Source organism: Pelobates fuscus, chromosome 1, assembly GCF_036172605.1.
Source record: "Pelobates fuscus isolate aPelFus1 chromosome 1, aPelFus1.pri, whole genome shotgun sequence".
Taxonomy (NCBI): Eukaryota; Metazoa; Chordata; class Amphibia; order Anura; family Pelobatidae; genus Pelobates; species Pelobates fuscus.
In genome coordinates this window covers 236020712-236046547 of record NC_086317.1, presented here as the reverse complement: position 1 = coordinate 236046547, position 25836 = coordinate 236020712, and the positions used below count along the sequence as shown (strand labels likewise).

At 41.9% G+C, this 25836-nt stretch overlaps 1 protein-coding gene across 1 annotated transcript in view; it reads left to right on the top strand.

Moving 5' to 3' along the window:
- The window catches only part of LOC134611973 (uncharacterized), a 184616-nt gene extending 160531 nt beyond the window's left edge, over positions 1–24085 (top strand). The window contains exons 15-16 of the mRNA XM_063456379.1: positions 20332–20478; positions 23994–24085. Of these exons, the coding sequence (XP_063312449.1) occupies positions 20332–20478; positions 23994–24085 (239 nt within the window). The remainder of the gene's footprint in view (positions 1–20331; positions 20479–23993) is intronic.
- The last annotated feature ends 1751 nt before the right edge of the window (positions 24086–25836 follow it).

The window sequence follows — 25836 nt, the reverse complement described above, 5'->3', positions numbered from 1 at the left end:
ACAGTTATAGTACTAAGTGAGGATATAGAAAAATATAAGCTGAATACTGAGAAGTCAAAAATTTTTACTTAGCTTGCGATAGAGCAGCAAAGAAAGAGGAAATGATGTCATATGTCACACCTCTTATACCCTATACTACATTGTGATTGGTTCAAAGTTTTGTCACTCTTTTCTTTGCTGCTATGGAGTTAGTAAAGAAAGATTATGCAAAATACGAAGCCTCCTGTCATGTGATAAAATTAGGATGCATTGTGGTGATGTCTTACTTCTGTGTGTCTCTCATTGGTGCATGTCTGTCCCTTGTCACAGTCTCCCATTTGGTCCCCTGGGGGAGTGTCCACCAGGTGGGAGAACTGCATAAATACTGGACAGGTAGCCCTGAATAAACCAGACCACTGCTTGACCCTCAACACGGAGCCTTGTCCCGTTTTTGGGGGGGGATTTACTGTATGCTGTTAGAGACTGATTGCCAGGAGTGTAAGCCGCTTGGGTGCTTTTCCTGTTCGTATGGTTCCAGTTCGGGAGTTTGGAGCATTCCCTTGTATTCAGTTCGGGAGTTTGGGGTTCTCCAGTAACTGTGCCTGTGTCTCTGGAAGGGAAGATCTACTAAACGGCGGTTTAACCCTTTTATGCCTGGGGTGCCGTAACAGTGAGTATGGGGAGGCTTGTGATAGCCACACTAAAGCCTGCCTCCACCACTGCCCCCCCATAAGCCTGCCTCCCTCACTGTCATGCCCACAGCCTGCCTCCCCCACTGTCCCACCCTATAGCCTGCCTCCTCCACATCCTGCCTGCCCCACTGTCACCCCCAAAGCCTGCCACCCACCACTGTTGCATCCACAGCCTGCCTCCCCCCATTGTCACCCCGTACCCTGTCACCCCCACAGATTGCCTCCACCACTGTCACCCCCACAGCCTGCATCCCCCACTATCACCCCCATAGCCTGCCTCCTCCACTGTCACCCTCACAGCTTGCCTCCCCCACTATCACCCCCTTAGCCTGCATTCCCACTGTCACCCCCACAGCCTGCCTCCCCCACTGTCACCCCCACAGCCTGCCCCACATCCTGCCTCCACTATACACACACACAATGTATTCAATACACACACTACACCCATGATACAAAACACACACACTGCACCCATGACACACAGATTCTGCATCCAAAACACACAGACACTGCACACACACATAACACATTCACTACATACACTGCATACAATTCACACAATGCATCCACTACACAAACAGACATTGCATTCACTACACACACTATAATAGTTAATAAAAATATAAAAACTGGTGAGAGCACACTAATGGTGTATATACATACACAAACAATATTACCATCATTGAGTAGATACCTAAAAAGACAAAAAATGGTAGACCATAGTGAACTCTGTATATACAATAAAAGTTTGTGTCAATACAAATTGCTCTCACTCACATTTTGCTGAGCCTGCTAAAGTGGGCTCAGACTAAAAGCACCTTGGAACAAATATAGTTGTTGAGATCAGGAGTTGGCACCAATAACAGGATGCTCCACAGGTTGCTGGATATAAATTCTCCCTTTGAGTTCCCACAAAGTTGAAACCACGATGATAGGAAGTAACCAGGAACAAATTTATTACAAAATAAATATGAAATATTAAAAGATCTCAAATGTACAACCGCATATATAACCGCACTGACGTGTTTCGACAAACAGTCTTTATCAAAGTGCTCTGCAATTGCTTCAGACTCATATCCATTTAAATCTTCAAAAAAGGCGCGTTCTTCTCCACATGTATTCTGTTTCTTCCGGGCATGTCATTTCCGGTTACGTCACTTCCGGATCAGCAGACTAAGTAGGTGACGTATTTCCGTTATGTCCGGTCACATGATCGAGTTAGTTCATGGCAAAGTTCACAGAAAATGTCTCTTATCATTGCGCATGTCCTTCAGTTAATAAGTTATTTTCAGGTAAAATTAGCGATCTGTGTATTCAAAACTTTTCTTAAAAAACATTATATAAATAAAAACATAAGAAAAAGACAACAAATAATCCAAATACAAAATAAATGCATACAATAATATAAATATACTCTTTATATTAAAAATACATATGCAGAATTTACTCTAAATATAACCTTAAAAAGGAAACTGATTGGACCCTGGGCAAGAATTTATTTGGGCCCCATGGATCCCGCCTTCCCACACCCTACCATGCAATCACACCCTCCACCACAACAAACACACACAAAAAAAAACCACACACCTCGTAGAGTAGTAAACTTTAAAGGAAAACTCCAGTGCCAGTGATATATTTATATCAAAATACACATAGAACGAAATATATATATCTATATATATATAAATATATACGTATATATCACTATATATAAATAAAAAGATAAAAAAAATTATATATATATATATTTATATATATATATATATACACACGTATATATACACATATGTATGTATATAAAACAAAAATAATCTTGCACTCCTCCTGTGTAAATAGTAGGTGCCCGGTGCTTGTCAGACAAAATTCAAAAAAATATATCCAAGACAGCACTCCAAGGACTTGCATAAAAAATAACTTTTATTACCTTCCAGTAAAAACAGCGAAAATCAACGTTTCAGCTTGATCTCCTCAAGCTTTCGTCAGGATACACTCCTGACGAAAGCTTGAGGAGATCAAGCTGAAACGTTGATTTTCGCTGTTTTTACTGGAAGGTAATAAAAGTTATTTTTTATGCAAGTCCTTGGAGTGCTATCTTGGATATATTTTTATGTATGTATATATATATATATATATATATATATACATATATTAATTCTACACATATATTTATGTCATATTTTTACATAATTAGGTATCCTAATTAATTACAATTAGCGGGACCTGCCTGACAACCCATGCTGAAAGTATAGGGAATTTAATTTGTTAGCACTATATTTAACCCTATAACTTTCCAAGACACCATAAAACCTGTACATGGGGGGTACTGTTTTACTCGGGAAACTTCGCTGAACACAAATATTAGTGTTTCAAAACAGTAAAATGTATTACAACAATGATATCGCCAGTAAAAGTGTTTTTTTGCATTTTTCACGCACAAACAGCACTTACACGGACGATATTTTAGCTGCAATACTTTTTACTGTTTTGAAACACAAATATTTGTGTTCAGCGAAGTCTCCCAAGTACAACAGTACCCCTCATGTACAGGTTTTATGGTGTTTTCAAAAGTTACAGCGTCAAATATAAGGCTTGTGTTTCATTTTTTTCCACATTAAAATTCACCAGATTGCTTACGTTGCCTTTGTGATCCTATGGTAGCCCAAGAATGAAAATTACCCCTATGATGGCATACCATTTGCAATAGTAGACAACCCAAGGTATTTCAAATGGGGTATGTCCAGTCTTTTTTAGTAGCCACTTAGTCACAAACACTGGCCAAAATTGGCGTTTTTTTGCATTTTTCACACACAAACAAATACTAATGCTAACTTTGGCCAGTGTTTGTGACCAAATGGCTACTAAAAAAGACTGGACATACCCCATTTGCAATACCTTGGGTTGTCTACTATTGCAAATGGTATACCATTATGGGTGTAAATTTAATTCCTGGGCTACTATACAGTCTCAAAGGCAACGTAACCAATCTGGCGAATTTTAATTTCAAATGTAACGTGCTATATTTGACTCTGTAACTTCCCAAAACACCATAAAACCTGTACATAGGGGGTACTGTTTTACACGTAAGACTTTGCTGAATACAAATATGTTTATTTTATTGCAATAAAAGCAAACAGTATTATGACATTTAAAATGTCACGTAGAACTAAAAAAACAAATAAGAAAATTTCTTATTTTCTCCCATTTTTTTTCATATTAAATTATGTTTCATAGCTAAATATTTGATATTAAATGAAAGCCCTGTTTCCCCTGAATAAAATGATATATAATAAGGGTGGGTGTATTTAATATGAAAGAGGTGAATTACGGTTGGACAGACATATAGCGCAAATGCCAGGTTTTGTTTACGTTTTGTTTTGTTCACGACTTGTACATTTGGCTCAGTCCTTAAGGGGTTAATAAAAATTTTAACGATTTCAAAACGCCAACAGCAGCATTTAGGTTAATCTGAACAGATTGCAGAGTTTTGCTGCTGCTGTTGAAACGCTGCAAAACAGTGTTCCAGAATTCTGCAAAAATCTCTGTCTCAAGTTTGCTTATCTGATCAAATAGTCCTTTTGCGGTATTACGGCGCTCAGATTTTTTTTAAATGTCAGTTGAAAATTCAAACAAAATGTCCATTATATTGTCAAAGCCATGGACTAATGCTTGACAAGCATCTGCACGACATGACCAGCGTGTGTTACTTAGCTTTTTTGGCATGGACACAGAGAGGCCTTTCTCGTCAAGCTTGTCTTTAAGCTTCTTGTAGCACCGAGTTGAACCACTAAAGAATATATAAAGAGCTTGTACAAAATTAAAAAACCTTACAGCCTCACTACACGAATTTGCGGCATCTTTTCCGACAAGGTTTAATGAGTGTCCAAAACAAGGTATGTACTCATATTTATTCATGTTAACAATTCTTGCTTGCATACCCTTGTAGTGGCCAGACATGTTGCTTGCATTGTTGTAACTTTGTCCACGGCATTCTTGTATGGTAAGTCCAACACTATTAAGAAATGCTAGGAGTGCATCTGCCATTTCTTCTCCTTTATGCCCTGTTGAGGGAAACATTTTTACAAAACGCTCCACAGGTCGATTTCCTTCTAAGTATCGAAAAATCACTGTGAGTTGGTCAGTATGAGAAGAATCTTCCGCTGAATCCACAGAAACAGAGTAGTATTTTGCCATTTTAATACGGTTGATGACATCTTCTAAGATCTTATACCCAGTAATTTGTATGAGTTCCTCACAGACGTTTGCTGATAAATAACGTGTACATCCTTTGCCTTTGTTCGCCTTTGTTTGGATGTGTTGTGCTAGGAAAGCATCATACTCTGACGGTAATTCCAAAATACCGAGATAGTTGCTATTGTGTCCAATAGTGTGATCATCACCTCTAAAAGCCAATCCTCTCTCAGCAAGAAAAATTATGGCACTAAGCAAACGTTTTAGTAGGTTTTGCTCATAGGTGGTCAGCTATTCAATCTGCTGTTGCGTTTTATAGTCAATCCGACCTTCCAGTTTTGAAAATTTGGCTGTATCAATCACAGCGCATATATGATGTTGAGACTGTTCATGGTATGAAATTCATTCACTGGCATGTTTCCAGACGCAAAGTTCCCACAGAAGGCATCTAACAAGAGCATGCGCCACACCAATCCCCTTCCTCCTCTCGCTGTTCTTCCATGCTTTGTCTGCTCATCCCTTCTGTAGTTGTGCTCATGACTGTTGCATGGATCTTCTCTCTGACCGGTTAAGACTCCAGTGCATGCGTGTATACAGGGAGTGCAGAATTATTAGGCAAATGAGTATTTTGACCACATCATCCTCTTTATGCATGTTGTCTTACTCCAAGCTGTATAGGCTCGAAAGCCTACTACCAATTAAGCATATTAGGTGATGTGCATCTCTGTAATGAGAAGGGGTGTGGTCTAATGACATCAACACCCTATATCAGGTGTGCATAATTATTAGGCAACTTCCTTTCCTTTGGCAAAATGGGTCAAAAGAAGGACTTGACAGGCTCAGAAAAGTCAAAAATAGTGAGATATCTTGCAGAGGGATGCAGCACTCTTAAAATTGCAAAGCTTCTGAAGCGTGATCATCGAACAATCAAGCGTTTCATTCAAAATAGTCAACAGGGTCGCAAGAAGCGTGTGGAAAAACCAAGGCGCAAAATAACTGCCTATGAACTGAGAAAAGTCAAGCGTGCAGCTGCCAAGATGCCACTTGCCACCAGTTTGGCCATATTTCAGAGCTGCAACATCACTGGAGTGCCCAAAAGCACAAGGTGTGCAATACTCAGAGACATGGCCAAGGTAAGAAAGGCTGAAAGACGACCACCACTGAACAAGACACACAAGCTGAAACGTCAAGACTGGGCCAGGTTTTATGGACTGATAAAATGAGAGTGAGTCTTGATGGGCCAGATGGATGGGCCGTGGCTGGATTGGTAAAGGGCAGAGAGCTCCAGTCCGACTCAGACGCCAGCGAGGTGGAGTACTTGTTTGGGCTGGTATCATCAAAGATGAGCTTGTGGGGCCTTTTCGGGTTGAGGATGGAGTCAAGCTCAACTCCCAGTGCTACTGCCAGTTTCTGGAAGACACCTTCTTCAAGCAGTGGTACAGAAGAAGTCTGCATCCTTCAAGAAAAACATGATTTTCATGCAGGACAATGCTCCATCACACGCGTCCAAGTACTCCACAGCGTGGCTGGCAAGAAAGGGTATAAAAGAAGAAAATCTAATGACATGGCCTCCTTGTTCACTTGATCTGAACCCCATTGAGGACCTGTGGTCCATCATCAAATGTGAGATTTACAAGAAGGGAAAACAGTACACCTCTCTGAACAGTGTCTGGGAGGCTGTGGTTGCTTCTGTTGATGGTGAACATATCAAAACACTGACAGAATCCATGGATGGCAGGCTTTTGAGTGTCCTTGCAAAGAAAGGTGGCTATATTGGTCACTGATTTGTTTTTGTTTTGTTTTTTGTTTTTGTATGTCAGAAATGTATATTTGTGAATGTTGAGATGTTATATTGGTTTCACTGGTAAAAATAAATAATTGAAATGGGTATATATTTGTTTTTTGTTAAGTTGCCTAATAATTATGCACAGTAATAGTCACCTGCACACACAGATATCCCCCTAAAATAGCTAAAACTAAAAACAAACTAAAAACTACTTCCAAAAATATTCAGCTTTGATATTAATGAGTTTTTTGGGCTCATTGAGAACATGGTTGTTGTTCAATAATAAAATGAATCCTCAAAAATACAACTTGCCTAATAATTCTGCACTCCCTGTACACGCAAGAGTAAATGTGCACGCCAGTGAAGCTTCCTCTTCTTTCATCAAACGATTTTGTCCAACATTAATACAACTCACAGTAATGTATAGCGTATCAGTGTATCGCACGGCTCCACAGCAATACAACTCACAGTAACGTGAAGCGTATCAATGTATCGTACAGCTCCACAGCAATACAACTCACAGTAATGTGCGATGTGCAAGTACATCACAGATCACCTCAGCAATAAAATGTTATATAAAATAGAAAAGTGCAGTGTGTGAGTATCACAAGCTCTACAGCAATATAACGAACAGGAACGTGCAGTTTGGGAGTGTATTACAGATCACCTCATCAATACAATGCAAATGAATGTGCAGTGTGTGAGTATATCATAGCCATCCCACTGCTTTCCCATAGGGAAGCATTGGGAGGCTATTGCGCATGCGTGGCCTCATAGAGATGCTTTGAATCAATGCATTTCTATGAGGAGTGTTTAGTGTGAATGCCAGTGTTGCACGGTGTGCAACACTGGACTAGAAAGCACCTTTAGTGGCAGTCTGATGAGTGGCGACTAAAGGTTTTCCTCGGCAGTAATGTAAATACTGCCTTTTTTCTGAAAAGGTAGTGTTTACATTAAAAAGCCTTCAGAGACATGCTATAGACACCAAAACTACTACGTTTAGCTGTTGTGGTTCTGGTGACTATAGTGTCCCTTGAATATAGAGGGGAAAAAAAAGAATCAGCACAAAAGTATTAAATAAAATGGCTGTATCATTATTCTAAAAATAAAAAAAGCACAACTTCAGACACAAATATATAGTATTTTACAGATTACTTTATTTTAATTTTTTAACAATGTGATCTTACCGTACTACTAACCCCTCCATCCACCACTCCCTCCCCCTTCTCCATCCACCCCTCCCTTCCTCCCCCATCCAACCACCCAGCACCCTTACTCACATAAAACAAGTAATATACATATATAATATAGCTTACATTGAATTACTGTAAATACTTACAGTTCTGAAGACTCCAGCAGGCTCTTGGCAGCTGGACTCAGGGTTGAAAGGGGGCGCCGCTCTGCAGTTCAGGAAGGAGACCGGGGCTCACCTAAGCGTTGCCGTGACTCCCCCTCCGCGTGACGTCACAGTACGCAGCACACCCAAAGGGCAGGGGAGGTCGGGAGGAGCAACAAGTAAGTCCTTCACAATGCGGCGATGCCGCTCGCTTGCATAGTGAAGGATAGGATCAGGACACAGAGCCGGCAAGCTATTTTAGGATGTAATTTTGGGCAATGGCCAGCGGGGCTCAAGAGGCAGCTGCCTTGGGCCCCCCAGGAGCAAATTGGTTCCGGGCAGCTGCCCCTTTTGCCCCCCATTAAAGACAATCCTGTCTACATCCACTACACAGACACTGCATCCACTACACAAGGTGTCAGGATTACAGAATGATCCAGCACGTAGAATTGTGTAACACAGAGGACTGATGGGTAATGTATACCGGACCTTAGAATGGCCGGACTAAAGTACCAAAGAATAGTCAGGAATAGCCGAGGTCAAGGGAAACAGAAAGAGACACAACGACAAGGAAAAGCCAGGAGTCAGCGATGCCAGAAAACAGGGAAGTCAAAAACAATGCCAAAGTCAAATAACCAGAATTACCAGAATCAATAACGCGCTCTCGGACAACCACAAGGGAAACCACGACAGGGCACTGAGCAGGATGAGAACTGGGCCTAAATACCCCTCCTCTAGATCTTATAGGCTGTAACCTGCCTTTAACCCCAAAGGCAGTTATCAGGTTCCCATTTGCATAATTGCTGCTCAGCATTAACCCTTCTTTGGATTTGGTTGCTGCTCGGCACAACTTTTCCTGTGTGGACAGTAAATGCCATTAACCACATTTTTCTAAGCGGATGAATACGTGACACACAGACACTGCACCTACTACACAGCATTCACTACACAAATACAGACACTGCATTCACTACACACTCTGCATCCACTACACAAACACTCTTCCCCACCTACTAAATACACACGCACACATTCACTGACAGACACACATACACTAGCATACACGCCGCAGGGTGATGCCGGGAGCCGGAATATGACGTCATATTCCGGCTCCTGGCATCACTCTGCGCGCGCGAGGGAGCTGAGCAGAGAGCTCACTTATCAGTGTTCCCTCGCCAGCGCCGCCCGCCTGGATTGTCAGCCGCCAGGCTAACAAGACATTTGCCTGGGCACTTGGGGGCGGCTTTTTTTGCCGCCCCCTGGAAAGTGCCGCCCAAGGCAAATGCCTTGTTTGCCTCGTGGCTAATACGTACCTGATCGACAATATACATGCACACAATGCATTCACTGTACAAACTGCATCTCCTACACAGACACTGCATTCCCTGCACACACTGCATAACAGAATGGATATGCGTGAGGTTTGGGGGGAGAGGCAGGGGCAACATTTCATCCTTTGACCCAGGCAGCACAATGTCTTGGAGAGCAGAAGATACAAAATGTTTAAAGCAAGCTGACATTAAATTAGAAAGGAAATCATTGTTTTTCATGCAGGCGGCATCAGTTACAGCTAAGGGAGGTGTGACTAGGGCTGCATAAACACAAACAGCAGAGAATTGAGTAGCGAGAATGCAGGGGCATGACCTATATACCATAACTGTTTCCCTGAGCTAAAGTTGATTTGGTTGCTACAGTGTCCCTTAAAGATCCTGGTTAGACGCAGTATCTTATCTTATCTGAAAAAACATCTTATATAAACTCTCAAACATAACAGGGCTATTTACTAAAAAAAACCTATTGTTTTCCTGGTGGACAACATTTAGTAAAATTTTCTGAATTCCAACTGGAATGGCAATTCTTAGATTTAATAATGTTATAATTCTGTCCACTCAACCAAATCCGTATTTTTGCTCCATTTAGTGTCTGGTTTAAAGTCAGTGCTTGTGTACATGTGAAACCTATACAAAGTATAGGATCTAAAATATTTACAAAGCACTGATTTTACACAAAATCTGGACCAAATGCATTAGGTAGGATTCACATTCGCAAATGATCATTCACTTGCTTTTAGTCGACATGCACCCACCCATGACATAGAGGGAGTTGGGGGCCTACAGGATGTTTCAGACCTCCTTATAGTAATTCCTCCATTCCTTTCATCTAATATTCCGTCTCTAATACATGGGAACTTCAAAATTCAAATGATCCCACCCTTGACCTCAGTAGCCTCAAAACTTCTTACAGTTACTTCCTCACTTGGGCCATCCCAATGGGCTAATTATCAAATGCATGTAGGTGGCAATCATAGATTTTTTTTTTTTTTTAAGAAGCATACACGGTCTTTAATCTTTGTAACACTCCATTTCCTCTCTCTGGTCACCTTTTTCTGTCTGTGGGCCTTCATTCGATGCCTTTGGGAGACCTCTGACACAAATATTGTTGCATCTTGAGAGGTCTTCCACCATAGCCTCCAGTGTCACCATGCGATCTGCAAGGGAGTTGGAGTAAGTCACCACCACATTATGCCCCATAACCACAACTTCACCTGTTCCTTCAATTCGGCCTTGTGACTCCCTACAGCCCAAATTTCAGCCTTCACCTCCCATGAGCTGTGCTCAATCTCTCTAGCCAGGTAACTTCTATTGCTTAATTTGTGTAGATTCTGCATCGTCCCACCCCCTGAGGCTCAGAGGAGTACCGATCATCAATAGTATCTGGGGATATAAATGGACGGTTTCCACCTTCTATTTGTGTGTTTTCCCAGTGTTTGCGTTCCTGGACACTTCGGTGATATCTAAGTGATTAATTTGTTCTAGGGTCTGCTTGCTCTTATAGCTTAAGCTTTATGTGATGAGCATGAGCAGAAGCTATCAGACAATGTAGCCATTTAGGTCAGTAGCCAGACCACGCCCCCTAGACAGACTTCTTTTTATCCGTTTTGCTTGCTTTCTCAATTCTAACTCTCTCCTCAACCCTCTTCAATCTGACTTCTGCCCCCTCCACTCTACTGTCTGAGACCAGTCTGATTAAAGTAACAAATTATCTGATCGTGGCTAAATCTAAAGGCCACTACTCTATACTAATTTTGCTTGACCTCTCTGCTGCCTTCGACACTGTTGTTCATGTCCTCCTACTTCTGGTTGTCGAGTTCATGGAACTGAAATCGGACACTGAAACTCCCAAACACCGCTGGACTTTCATCATCGCCTGCATTCGTTTCTACACCACCTGGAAGAGCACTGTTTGGTGAAATCGTTTGTCTAGATGAGGGAAACAAGCTCCACAGTATGACTATTGACTACGTTCGGTAGTTTGTTTTTAACTTGACCGACCGCTACCAATTTTCCCCTGGAACTATTTTGGGCAGGAGCCTCGTGTGCGGTCGGTCAAATTATGACTTCCATGAAAGACCCGAACCCCTAAACCGATCTGGGTGATTTTTGGATATGTTGGGCACCCAGATCGGGGCTATCAGCGGATGTAACTTTTGTGTTTTTTTATGTATTTGGGGGTACTTTTGGTGTGTTTGTAAAATGTGTGTTTTCTGTGCCTGGAAATAATTTAGTTTGTACAGTTCCTGACTCAATTATCTCTCAGGTACAGGGGAGGGATAACCCTGTTATATTGTGTAGGAAACCACTTGCATTGGGTTTGCATAAAAGGCAGTGTGTTGCCTCTAATAAAGAGATGATGCCCAGCATTAAGCCTTGGCTCATGTGGGGGGGGAAACAGCTATACTGCTATCTCACTTGCTCTTTTAATAGCTATACAGCGATACTCTCTTGGAGGAGATGTCTTCCCACTGGGAGCTAGATACAGGTGTTTGGTTCAGGATGGGAAAGGACGGCGAGACACCAGCCAAGATGCGGCAGCTAAGGGGGCTACAGTGGTTAAGGTGTCCGGTGCTTATGGTACTCGTTGAGCACTAGGAAGCATGATTGGCGGAGGTAACCAGTCCATAGTATACCATGTAAATGAAAGAAATGGGAGGAAAAATTAAAAAAAGAGAAGAGAGAAATGGGAAAGAGAATAATATATATATTAAAAGTGAGAGAAAAAAACTCATATTAAAATAATAAAATACATAAAAACAACCAATCATATATAATTATACATGTCAAAATCTATGTTTAGCCCATTTGGAGAGAGGGTCTCCAGATCGAAAATCGACTTAATTTCTACTTTGTTCAAGATCTTTGAATGGTCGTCCCTTCTCCAAGGTTTTTGTATTTTCTAAATCAAGTGATAGGCTATTTTAAATAAGGGGGCGGGTCTAGAGTACCCGTGTTTTGTGCCAATAATTGTTTAAATAGATTTTATGATGTTAGAGTAAGTTATACACCTGAGGAAGATGAAATGTTATTGTTGAAACGCATTGTGTTTTGAAATTACTGTGTGGCACTCCAGTAACTTTAATGTAAGATTTTCTATTACTTTGGAATAAATGTCTATGTTTTTATATTAACTGGTGCTGCCTTTCTTATACTTTTTATCCATGAAGATCAAGCCACTATAGGTTTTGGTCCACAACAAATCTACCTGAGCCAGTTCAAAATAACAGGCTCAAAAAAAATGTTGGACTATACAGAGATTATAAAACTCTATTAAGAGATTATCACAGTGTTGCCCTATGAGAGTTTCTCCTTTTGTCTTACTCTTTTAGGTACATCTGTATTGTATTAAGTGATATGACATACACCAATAGGTATCTCTTATAATCTTTTTTTTTTTTTTTGCGCTGCACACTTTCCTGTATCTTTTGGTCCGCCACATATGGCTTCCCAGAATATCTTCTATTTTACAAGCCTGTCTCTTGCTGTCTCTTATAGGGCCACACTCCACTCTCACCTTCTAGTTCTGCTGCTTTACCACCTTGTTGTTTGGTTGCTAACCTCTTCAATGCCTTTCCTATTGTGTTTTCACACCCCAACTCATCTAGAGTATGGTCCTCAACAACATATTGTAACATTTTGTAATGGTCTCATTTATTGTTACATTTCCCCGTTTTATAATAGTAAGAAGTTGGTACTATATGAATGCCAAAAAAACTACAATACTATTTTCAACCTCCATACGATTATTTATTGTTTTTTTTTTACATGGCAGCTGGCTAGAAAGTGCTGACCAGCCACATGGTTAACATGCTAGCCCTGCCAGCAGGCTAATAGTTCACATTTATGAATCTGGGGTCCACATTTTAAGCCGCCTGAAATCCAGACCAAATTCAGAGCAGGTTTTCAAAATCCAGACATTGTTAAAAAGTGTGAACAATGTCTGTGTTTTGCTGTAAAAATGTATTACACCAAATAGTTTAGAACATTCAGTACTACTGGGTCATTGATTCAGACTTCAGTACAGTGAGGGGAAAAAGTATTTGATCCCCTGCTGATTTTGAACACCAGTATAAAAGACACCTGTCCACAGAAGCAATCAATCAGATTCCAAACTCTCCACCATGGCCAAGACCAAGACCACCATGTCCAAGCAACTTAGTGAGAAGGTGACAGTTTATTCACAAATGGAAAAAACACAAAATGACTGTCAGTCTCCCTCGGTCTGGTGCTCCATGCAAAATCTCACCGCGTGGAGTTTCAGTTGATCCTGAGAACGGTGAGGAATCACCCCAGAACTACACAGGAGGATCTTGTGAATGATCTCAAGGCAGCTGGAACCATAGTCACCAAGAAAACAATTGGTAACACACTACGCCGTTAAGGACTTAAATACAGCAGCGCCTGCAAGGTCCCCCTGCTCAAGAATATACAGGCCCATCTGAAGTTTACCAATGAACATCTGAATGATTCAGAGGAGAAATGGCATCAACTCAACTCGCCGTGTTTGGAGGAGGAGGAATGCTGCCTATGACCCCAAGAACACCATCCCCACCGTCAAACATGGAAGTGGAAACATTATGCTTTGGGGGTGTTTTTCTGCTAAGGGGATAGGGCAACTGCACCGCATCAAAGGGACGATGGTTGGGGCCATGTACCATCAAATCTTGGGTGAAAACCTCCTTCCCTCAGCCAGGTCATTGAAAATGGGTTGTGGATGGGTATTCCAGCATGACAATGGCCCAAAATGCACAGCCAAGGCAACAAAGGAGTGGCTCAAGAAGAAGCACATTAAAGGAAAACTCCAGTGCCAGGAAAACAATCCGTTTTCCTGGCACTACAGGTTCCCTCTCCCTCCCACCCCCCAATCCCCAGTTGCTGAAGGGGTGAAAACCCCTTCAGTCACTTACCTGAGGCAGCGACGATGTCCCTCGTTGCTGCCTCCTCCTCCGTGCTGCTCCTCCTACTGACTCCTTCGGCCGGTGGTCGAGACTGATCGCGCCCACCGGCCGCTCAGATCAGATTTTCAATGCTTTCCTATGGGGAATTAAGCGACGCTGGAGGTCCTCACACAGCGTGAGGACGTCCAGCGATGCTCTAGCACAGATAATCTGTGCTATGAGTCAAGAAGTTCCCTCTAGTGGCTGTCTAGTAGACAACCACTAGAGGTGGAGTTAACCCTGCAAGGTAATTATTGCAGTTTATAAAAAACTGCAATAATTACACTTGCAGGGTTAAGAGTAGTGGGAGTTGGCACCCAGACCACTCAAATGGGCAGAAGTGGTGTGGGTGCCTGGAGTGTCCCTTTAAGGTCCTGGAGTGACCTAGCCAGTCTACAGACCTTAATCCCGTAGAAAATATGTGGAGGGACCTGAAGGTTCAAGTTGCCAAACAGCCTCAAAATTTTCATTACGTGGAGAGTGTAGCAGAGCTCCCTGTACCCCGGCTGGGTACCTCCGCCAAGGACTGCTTCCTAGCTGGAACAGGGGACAAACCGCAGCACTTGTGCCCACAGTCACTGGGACTTGACTGGGGCCCTGGAACCGCTCTCTCCTGGAGCTGAATGGGGAATTCGCTCTAGACACCCCGCAGGCACTGAACGACACTCACTCCTGGGAGCTTGAACCTTCAGGTCCCTCCACATATTTTCTACGGGATTAAGGTCTGTAGACTGGCTAGGTCACTCCAGGACCTTAAAGGGACACTCCAGGCACCCACACCACTTCTGCCCATTTGAGTGGTCTGGGTGCCAACTCCCACTACTCTTAACCCTGCAAGTGTAATTATTGCAGTTTTTTATAAACTGCAATAATTACCTTGCAGGGTTAACTCCACCTCTAGTGGTTGTCTACTAGACAGCCACTAGAGGGAACTTCTTGACTCATAGCACAGATTATCTGTGCTAGAGCATCGCTGGACGTCCTCACGCTGTGTGAGGACCTCCAGCGTCGCTTAATTCCCCATAGGAAAGCATTGAAAATCTGATCTGAGCGGCCGGTGGGCGCGATCAGTCTCGACCACCGGCCGAAGGAGTCAGTAGGAGGGGGGTAAGAAGAGAGGGAGGGAGGGTAAAAAGAGGGGGAGGGGGTAAGAAGAGAGGGGGTGGAGTAAGAAGGGAGGGGGGTAAGAAGGGGGTAAGAAGAGGGGGAGGGGGGAGGAAAAGAGGAAGGGGGAGTAAGAAGAGGGGGAGTAAGAAGAGGGGGAGGGAAGAGTAAGAAGAGGGAAGAGGGGGGAGTAAGAAGAGAAGGAGAGGGGAGTAAGAAGAGAGGGAGGGGGGAGTAAGAAGAGGGGGAGGGGGGAGTAAGAAGAGGGGGAGAGGACGAAGGGGGGTAAGAAGAGAGTGGGAGTAAGAAGGGGGTAAGAAGAGGGGGAAGGGGTAAGAAGAGGGGGAGGGGGGGTAAGAAGAGGGGGAGGGGGAAGTAAGAGGAGGGCAATTGTCCCCTTCCCTGTCCGCAGGCACCGTGCGGGCAGCCGGCAGGGGAGGGAGGAAGAGAGGACCCGGGAGCTCAGCCTGCAGCTCCTCTGGGTCCTTCTTGCGCGAGCACAGATCGTTGCCGCGGTTACCACGGCAACGGCACGGCTCTTGCGAGAGTAAACTCTAGCCCTGGAGCTACGGGCTAGAGTTCACTCTCAACACTGCGACCACCAGGTATTCCTGGTGGTCGCAGTGGTGAGAGTGAACTCTAGCCCAATAAACACACTGCCCCCACACACCATACACATTCACACACTGCCCCACATACACACACACTGCCCCACACAGACCATACACATTTACACACATTGCCTCACACACACATACACTGCCCACCCATACACACACAGCTCCCCATACTAACATTGCCACACACATAAACAGCCCCCTCGTACACACATTGCCCCACACACCCTACACATTCACACACTACACCCCCTCACACACACTGAACCTTTCACACACACACTGCACCCCTTACACATTGCACCACTGCTCCTATACCCTACTACAGCCTCATATCCCAGCAGACCCCAGGTAAGTTGTCAAACTGTTCTTAAACGGTTTGACTACTTACTCTAGGAGGGGGGCCCGGCCCTCCTGGCACCATAACGACTACAAAGAGCAGTAGTGGCTATTGTGCATGGATTATTTCTTTAAATAATCTACGAGTGCCCCAGTAGCCAGCAAGCCAGCCAGCCCACAGGCCGGCCAGCCAGCCAGCCAGCCCACAGGCTGGCCAGTAGCCAGCCAGCCAGCCCACAGGCCACCAGTTAGGCTTAAAGCCAGCAAACCCACAGCCTGCCAACCGCAGCCAGCAAGCCACAGCCTGCCAGCCAGCAAGCCACAGCCAGCAAGCCACAGCCTGCCAGCCGCAGCCAGCAAGCCAACAGCCTGCCAGCCGCAGCCAGCAAGCCCACAGCCTGCCAGCAAGCCCACAGCCTGCCAGCCGCAGCCAGTAAGCCCACAGCCTTCCAGCAAGCCCACAGACTGCCAGCCAGCAACAGTAATTAAGGTAAGAGGAGCCAACTTGGCCTAGGTATCAGCGAGCTATGTTGTGTTGCTATATTGTGAATAGGAACCAGAGTGTTGGAGAGACCCCCCTCCAGGCCCCATTAGACTCCATTGTAGTCTCTAATGGGACCTGGAGGAAATTCTTTCTAACACACTCTCTAAAGGACACTGAGATAGCCTCTGCTAAAATGCTCCCCCCCCCTCCATGGCCCATTAGCCCTCAATTGTAGTCTCTACTGGGTTCTGGAGGCGACTGTTTCCAGCAGGGACACTGAGATGGCCTCTGTTAGAAAGACCCCCTTCCAAGCCTATTAGACTCCATTGTAGTCTCTACTAGGGCCTGGAGGGTATTCTTTCTAACACACTCTCTAAAGGACACTGAGATAGCCTCTGCTAGAAAGACCCCCCTCCATGGCCCATTAGCCCTCAATTGTAGTCTCTACTGGGGCCTTGAAGGGATTATTGCACTTTTGTTCCTTGTGTCTAAAGATTGTGTAGGGTGTGGCTGGAGGCGGTGCATGGAGGCGGGACATGGGTGGCACTTGCTGCGGAGTATGGGTGGGGCCTGTAAGGGGGCCCTTGATTTATTTTGCCCGGGGGCCCTGAGGGTTCTCAGTCCGCCCCTGACACCTACCATTAAAATTATCGACTGATCATTTCTTTGCCAGTGGACAAGCGTTCAAAACCAGCAGGGGATCAAATACTTTTTTCCCCTCACTGTAAATAACCCTGTAATGATTACTAAACAAGCAGAGGCCATCTATTATAACAAAATATTATGGTTGGAGAAGGGTAACATTTAGTGAAGGTTGTCGATGTTATTTATTACCCCTCTAAATCTGTGTAATTTATAGCCTGCTGCATAATGCTATCTGTTATATAGTTGTGTATGTAGCTTGACAAATAAATTCCCTCTCATTAGAAATGGACAGATACAAATTATTACATTTTAGTTTTATGAACTTATTTTTTAGCAGGCTCGTTAAATACCGTATATACTCGAGTATAAGCGGACTTGAATATAAGTCGAGACCCCTAATTTTACCCCCAAAAAATGGGAAAACGTATTGACTCGAGTATAAGACTAGGGTGGGAAATGCAGCAGCTACTGGTAAATTTCTAAATAAAATTATATCTCCAAAAAATTATATTAATTAAATATTTATTTACAGTGTGTGTATATAATGAATGCAGTGTGTGTGTGTGTATAAATGCAGTGTGTGTGTGTATGAATGCAGTGTGTGTGTTTGTGTATGTGATGCAGAGCCTTGGTGGGGGGGTGGGCATTTTTATTTTTATTTTTTAATTATTATTATTATTGTAATATTTATTTTTTGTTATATTAATATTTTATTTTTATTTTATTATTATTAAATGTGCGTAAAAACTCGACTTATACTCGAGTATATACGGTAACTCATATCTAGAAGTGAGGTGTTGTTGAATCAGACCTTGCCATAGAGCTAAATGAACAAGTTGCAAATGAGAGATGTATGCTAGAAGAAACACGGATCATGTTGATGTCTTCCACATAATAATTAAAGGACCACTATACATACCGTATATACTCGAGTATAAGCCGACCCGAATATAAGCCGAGGCCCCTAATTTTACCACCAAAAACTGGGAAAACTTATTGACTCGAGTATAAGACTAGGGTGGGAAATGCAGCAGCTACTGGTAAATTTCTAAATAAAATTAGATCCTAAAAAAATTATATTAATTGAATATTTATTTACAGTATTTACAGTGTGTGTATATAATGAGTGCAATGCGTGTATGAATGCAGTGTGTGTATATGAGTGCAGTGTGTGTGTATGAGTGCAGTGTGAGTACAGTGTGTGTGTGTATGAGTGCAGTGTGTGTATGAGTGCAGTGTGTGTGTGAGTGCAGTGTGTGTGTGTGAGTGCAGTGTGTGTATATGAATGAAGTGTGTGTTTGTGTATGTGTTGGTGGGGGTGGGCATTTTGATATATTATTAATTATTTTATTTTTTAATATTATTATATATTTTTTATTATTATTATTTATTATTTAATGGAATTATTATAAATTTTATTTATTTTTTATTATATTTTTTTTCGTCCCCCCTCCCTGCTTGATACATAGCAGGGAGGGGGGCTCCTTCCCTGGTGGTCCAGTGTCATTGGTAGTTCAGTGGGGGGAGAGGGGGGGCTGGCAGTGCTGTACTTACCTTTCCTGCAGCTCCTGTAAGCTCTCTCCTCCTCCGCGCGGTCTGTGCAGCTCCCTCTGTCAGCTCCCAGTGTAAGTCTCGCGAGAGCCGCGGCTCTCGCGAGACTTACACTGGGAGCTGACCGAGGTGCTGACCGAGGTGCTGAACGGACGGCGCGGAGGAGGAGAGAGCTGACAGGAGCTGCAGGAAAGGTAAGTACAGCTCTGCCAGCCCCCCTCTCCCCCTGTCTGTATTATGGCAATGCAAATTGCCATAATACAGACTCTGACTCGAGTATAAGCCGAGTTGGGGTTTTTCAGCACAAAAAATGTGCTGAAAAACTCGGCTTATACTCGAGTATATACGGTACTCGCTTTCCTGGCACCATAGTGCCCTGAGGGTGCCCCCACCCTCAGGATCCCACTCCCGTGTTGCTGAAAGGGGAGGAAAGGGTTAATCCCTTACCTTTTTTCCGGCGCTGGGGACTCTCCTCCCTCTTCTTCCGTCACCGGCTGAATGCGCATGCGTGACAAGAGCCGCGCGCGCATTCAGTCAGTTCATAGGAAAGCATTATCAATGCTTTCCTATGGACGCTGGCGTCTTCTCACTGTGAAAATCACAGTGAGAAGCGCGGAAGTGCCTCTAGCGGCTGCCAATGAGACAGCCACTAGAGGCTGGATTAACCCATAGGTAAACATAGCAGTTTCTCTGAAACTGCTATGTTTACAGCAACAAGGGTTAAACCTAGCTGGACCTGGCACCCAGACTACTTCATTAAGCTGAAGTGGTCTGGGTGCCTACAGTGGTCCTTTAAGGCTTATACTCGCTTGAGTCCTCCGCACCAGAGGACAGGTATGGAACAAGGAGCAATAAAGCAATGGGCTTATATATATGTATCACAATGTCTCTTTTGCGCAGAAGACATGTTTTTGCACAAAAAAAAGATTTTGTTTAGGATGTATTTTCCATATCTTTCAATATTCAGAAAAAATTCAAGCATGATTTCTCGTGTATACATTCCTTGTTTATTTTGTATAAAATGGATAGATTACTCACAAAAAGATTGGATACCCTTCATTGCTCTATTCTCAGTAACAAAAAGTGCAAAAGTAGTGTACATCTCAGACTCACTATCCCACTGCTATGAGCTATTTGTTTTTCCGTCAATGCACATCTGCTTTGCTACCTGATTCTATGAACACTGTGATATTACTATAAATGTAAGTAATATAAGATTTGATTTATGTACAGTTATTTTTCAATTTTGAGAAAGCAGACTGATTATATTGTGTGACAAATAATTAATTCTGCATTAGCTGGTATTATAACAAAATGTTAAACATAAATGTTTTTTTAGATGTATTACCACTTGGATGGACTAAAGTGAAAGCTTTTAAGCAGGAAACAAGCAACATTTTTAAAGTATGGAAACCGCAGGAATCCTCATTTTTTCTGTCATTACATCCTGGTGAGGATCCAGATAGCACTGATGAGAGCACTCCAGGTATCAACAGATTGTGTAATTAAAATAAATGCACTATTAAGTGTAATACAAGCTGTGATTAATGCATATATTGAACTGTTATACATGTGAGCCAGTTTGGTAAATATACTTCTATGAGAACATGTGGGTGTACTTATTGGTTGGTTAAAAATGATGGGTTTTAACAGAAATAAAAATATATTGTAAATGAAAATTGAAATTAGAGAGTTAAGAAAGACATTGTAACATTGTAACATTGTAAAATGTGTGCACATTTTTTTTTGTTTAATTTTTGTAAATAATTATAAGTAGTTTTTTTGTTTTTGTTTTGTTTTTATGTGGCTTTCACTGCTACAATGGAGACCAGAGCATTGCACAACTCCCATCTGTGTATCTGAAAGAGTTAATAAAAGTTTTGTTGTATTTTCTATGACAATATATTGTTTTATGCATTTTTTTTCTTTCTTCTCAACAGTTAGTGATTTGTGGTTATTTGTATTAGTTGTGATAGAGATTAGCAAGCAGACAAAGGACAACTGTTATCTTCGCTTCTCATTTTTTAAAATATAATTATATTAAATGAAACTTATTGTAAATATGATTTTTATTGACAACAATGCAGATGTGTATAAGCATGCAAAGTCGGTGAGGAGACACGCAGGCCTCATGCGTAATATTATATATCCATTCATTTAACTTGACATCCTAATCCTGTGGGCTCGCAGGTCTCATTTTCAGTAGGTCGTGGTTCAATACTTTTGCCAGCTTCCCCACTTCCCCTCATCCGTTCCGTTGCAATTCCCCTTATCTAATTTGTGTACCTGTGTTCGGGGTGTTGGGCACCTTCTGTCTGGATAATCTGGTTCTAACCTGGGAGAGTCTATCTTTAACCCTGGGTTCTTATATTAAATGAAACTTAATGATATTTTCTAAAATGTGAATATTTTAAAGGAAATCACTGTTTTGATCTCTATCCTGACAGTAAAATGATCACCTTTGACAAATTTTCATCCTGAATCTCACTAACTCCTAAAGATTTATTTTGATTCCTCCAAATTCTTAGTTTTGTCCAGTTTTCAAACATGATCTTAGTTGCCCGATGCCTGTTTGCCTCCTTTGAATCACTCTGTTTGCTAGAAATACAGCCTAAAGTTATGATATCTATGCTAAATACCTCTCTGACCCATGTGCTGGATTGGAAAGACCTTTCTTATATTGCTAAATGGACTGCTAACTTGGGGGAACTTGATGGAAAGGACAGGCCTTACATCTTGGAGGACACTGCTAAGGTTGTTGTAACCTTACAGGATCAGAGTTATGAAACTTTCCTTAGATAGTTGGCAACTCCCTCTGCCGCATGGGACATATTAATTCTCCAAAATTGTGTTGGAAATGTGTGGTCAAAGGAAAATACATTTACATGTAGTGGAAGTGCCCTTAGGTTGCCTCCTTCTGGTCAGGGGTCCATATGCTGTGTGAATGATTTCTGAATAAGCCTATCCTGTTTGACCTATGGTCCTTTTTGCTATCTTAGCCAAATGAAACTTTATGAACACATGAAAATAAGCTTAAATAAGCTGTTCAAGATTGCTTTAGCTGCGCTGACAGCCCTCGTTGGATCTTGGTTGCATGTCTCTCCTCCCCTTTTGAATAGGGTAGCCATTAAGATCAATGGCAATATGATTATGAATAAATGAACTGCCATTATTCTTCATACCTTTGCCTCTTTTCATAAAACTTGGACTCCTTGGCTAGATTATGTCTGAGTCCTTTTTGTCCCACCCTCCCCCCACTAGCCCCAAATTTCCACCTTTGTTCTCACTTCTTCTCTTTCCCATCTATTTTTTCTGTTTTCTCATTTCTTTCGTTTCATTATTATGTGCAGATTTTCGTGTTCCATTGTGAGCAATTTAGTTGCATAGGCCCAAGTTACCTGGTCCTTCTTTTTTATGATTTGCTTGAGTATTGTTCTTTGTTGTACTTGCCTTGTCTAAATTTAGATTTACAAAAATAGTTTCGTTAAATGTAATAAACTTTTAAAAAGCGAGAAGTGAAAATTTGTCCTTTAAAGCAAGGGTTAAGGCTGAAAACTTGTTGGTAATTTGTGGCCACTAATATATACCGGCTGTTGTTAAAGGGACACTATAGTCACCTGAACAACTTTAGCTTAATTAAGCAGTTTTGGTGTATAGAACATGCCCCTGCAGTCTCACTGCTCAATCCTCTGCCATTTAGGAGTTAAATCCTTTTGTTTATGAACCCTAGTCACACCTCCCTGCATGTGACTTGCACAGCCTTCCATAAACACTTCCTGTAAAGAGAGCCCTATTTAGGCTTTTATTGCAAGTTCTGTTTAATTAAGATTTTCTTATCCCCTGCTATGTTAATAGCTTGCTAGACACTGCAAGAGCCTCCTGTATGTGATTAAAGTTCAATTTAGAGATTGAGATACAATTATTTAAGGTAAATTACATCTGTTTGAAAGTGAAACCAGGTTTTTTTTTTGCATGCAGGCTCTGTCAATCATAGCCAGGGGAGGTGTGGCTAGGGCTGCATAAACAGAAACAAAGTGATTTAACTCCTAAATAACAGTGAATTGAGCAGTGAAATTGCAGGGGAATGATCTATACACTAAAACTGCTTTATTTAGCTAAAGTAATTTAGGTGACTATAGTGTTCCTTTAGTAACAGCTGCTTGTGGTAGGTATTCAAGGACACAACTGGGAATGAGCTCTAGCGTAATATATCTTGCTCGCATACATCTGCAGTTACAGTTGTCAGTCTGTCCTGATTTTTTTCTAATAATGAAACAAAATGGCTAATTTCAACCAATTTCAGGTTTAAATAACATACCCAGCTGACCACAATCACACACACAAAAAGTATATGCTTTACACATATACACACTGTATTTGAAATAATAACCATTTAATTTGGTGATAAAAAATGAAATTACACCATGAACATATGTGCAATATTTACACTCACACAAGTTCCCCAGCACACGTAAACAAGCACCCTGACATTCACAAGTTAACTGCCACCCCCCCCCGCACACACACACACACATATATATATATATCAATTAAAATCGAAATGATTCAACCCCCAGGTTTAAATCAGGTTTATTGTTTATTTTTTAAAACATTTTTACAGGCTTTCAGCTGTTTGCTCTTGATAACCTATAATCCATTATAGTGGTTCTAATTATGAAGTGCTACTACACACTACGTACATACTACAAAACTGTCACTGTATAACACAGCCTAATCGTTTGGCTGTTTGGCAAATTTGTATTGTTGTGGTGCGTTTATCTGGCTATCATGGGAGAATAATCACAGCTGACTGCGCTGTATTGATTATCATTAGTCCTGTTCTCCAGTAGTGCAAATGACCCTCTCTGTTCGCTTGCACCTGCATGAGTATCGGTCACATGACTGCAGTTATATACTAGTATGTTAAACAGTACATCACCCACTATAACATGAATGTGTTATGTTGATGACTTAATTTGTATCATTTATCTGTATCCCTAGTGTCTGGCATGTCAAGTATTCAACTGACAGTATATGACCCAACAAGCGAACGTCAAACAAAAATAAGCACCTTGGAAAGAGAAAAAAGGTAGGAGCTTTCATGCTTAATTGCAAGCCTCTCACTGATTAATCCATGACATTTATTTTTTGACACCTAATTTTCATATTTAAATACTGTATGAGTCTAACAGGGACATGATCAATATATTGATCAGTGGTTCTGTTATTTATTTATTTTCTTTCTTCTAAAACCCAAATCATATGCATAGCATTAGCTTGACGTTTGAAATTAATTCAATGAGCCATAGTTTTTTTTTTTTTTTATTATTTCAAAATTGTCCCCATTGCACTGGGGAGCGTGTGTCTCTGTAGTAAGCTATTCAAAGCACACTGTCACGTTGGAGGTTTTACTTTTAAATGAATACTTTTTTTGACCCTCTATTTCTCCATGCTTTTATTCATTGTTGAAATTCACCTTAGATTTTTAGTTAAGGATTAGAAAAAGACTTTTCTCTCATGGGTAGCATGATCTTTGGCAATTTTTAGTAGTGGGCAGAGCTTAAGCAAAGGTACTGAGATCCAGCACAAGTCAGAAAGTATAATAAATCTAAATATAGTGGAAAGGGGGAAAGTATAATTATTGAGATATAAGGGGCGTGAGAAAAGGAAAACTGAAGGAAAAAAATACAGTACTGCTCAAATGTGGGTAGTTGATTGATGTCTTATGAGAAATATATTCCTGTATCACCTAACAAGAACGCACAGGGATTTAATTATGAATCCTAACCTGAGTATTAAGAAGCACTCATATTTAATCTTTACTGATTATTATTTAATTAAAATATGTTATCGTCATATTTAGCATCAGACATTATAGTAAACTGTAGTTTAACATCTAAAATCTGTTTCAGACAAAAAATACCTGTATTAAATATATATAATCAATTAATGTAATATAGTCATGCACATTTTTATTGACTAATATCTACACACATTAAACAGACTGTCTGTGCTGTGAGATAATTAACGTCAAAATAAAACCCATTCCGAAAGATGTCTTGCAAGATCTTTAAGGTCAGTGACCTCTTGGACTTACTCCCTAAGTGATTTAGGAGAGGCCATAAAAAATGTTTACATGTGTTAAAACGATGATAGACTATTGGCTGGTGTCCAATGATTCATGGCTCTATGGCTACATTAGGTTTACACATATATTTTTGTAAACTGGAGCACAGTGGCACTTGCAGCCTACTAAAAATGAGGCGTATTACTGGCATTTCAAATACACATTTTGTTGTATTGAAAACCATTTGTTGAGCAATTATTTTCTTTCATATTATGGAAATTATTGTTTTATTATTTATATAGCGCCAGAGGCGGCTCTAGACTTTATGAGGCCTTAGGCGAACGCAAATATGAGGCCCCACTAACAAAAAAGTGTCACATATACACATTGAGACCCTATGTGTATGGGGTAGCTGCTTGAAGTGTGTTGTGTGTATGGGGGGGGGGGGTGATGGCGAGAGGGAGAGGTGGGTGATGGTGAGAGGGGGGTGATTGTGTGGTGGTGATGGCGAGAGGGAGAGGCGGGTGATGGTGAGAGGGGGGTGATTGTGTGGTGGTGATGGCGAGAGGGAGAGGCGGGTGATGGTGAGAGGGGGTGCTTGTGTGGTGGTGATGGTGAGAGGGAGAGGGGGGTGATGGTGAGAGGGGGTGATGGTGAGAGGGAGAGGAGGGGTGATGGTGAGAGGGAGAGGGGGGGTGATGGTGAGAGGGAGGGGGGGTGATGGTGAGAGGGAGAGGGGGGTGATGGTGAGAGGGAGAGGGGGGTGATGGTGAGAGG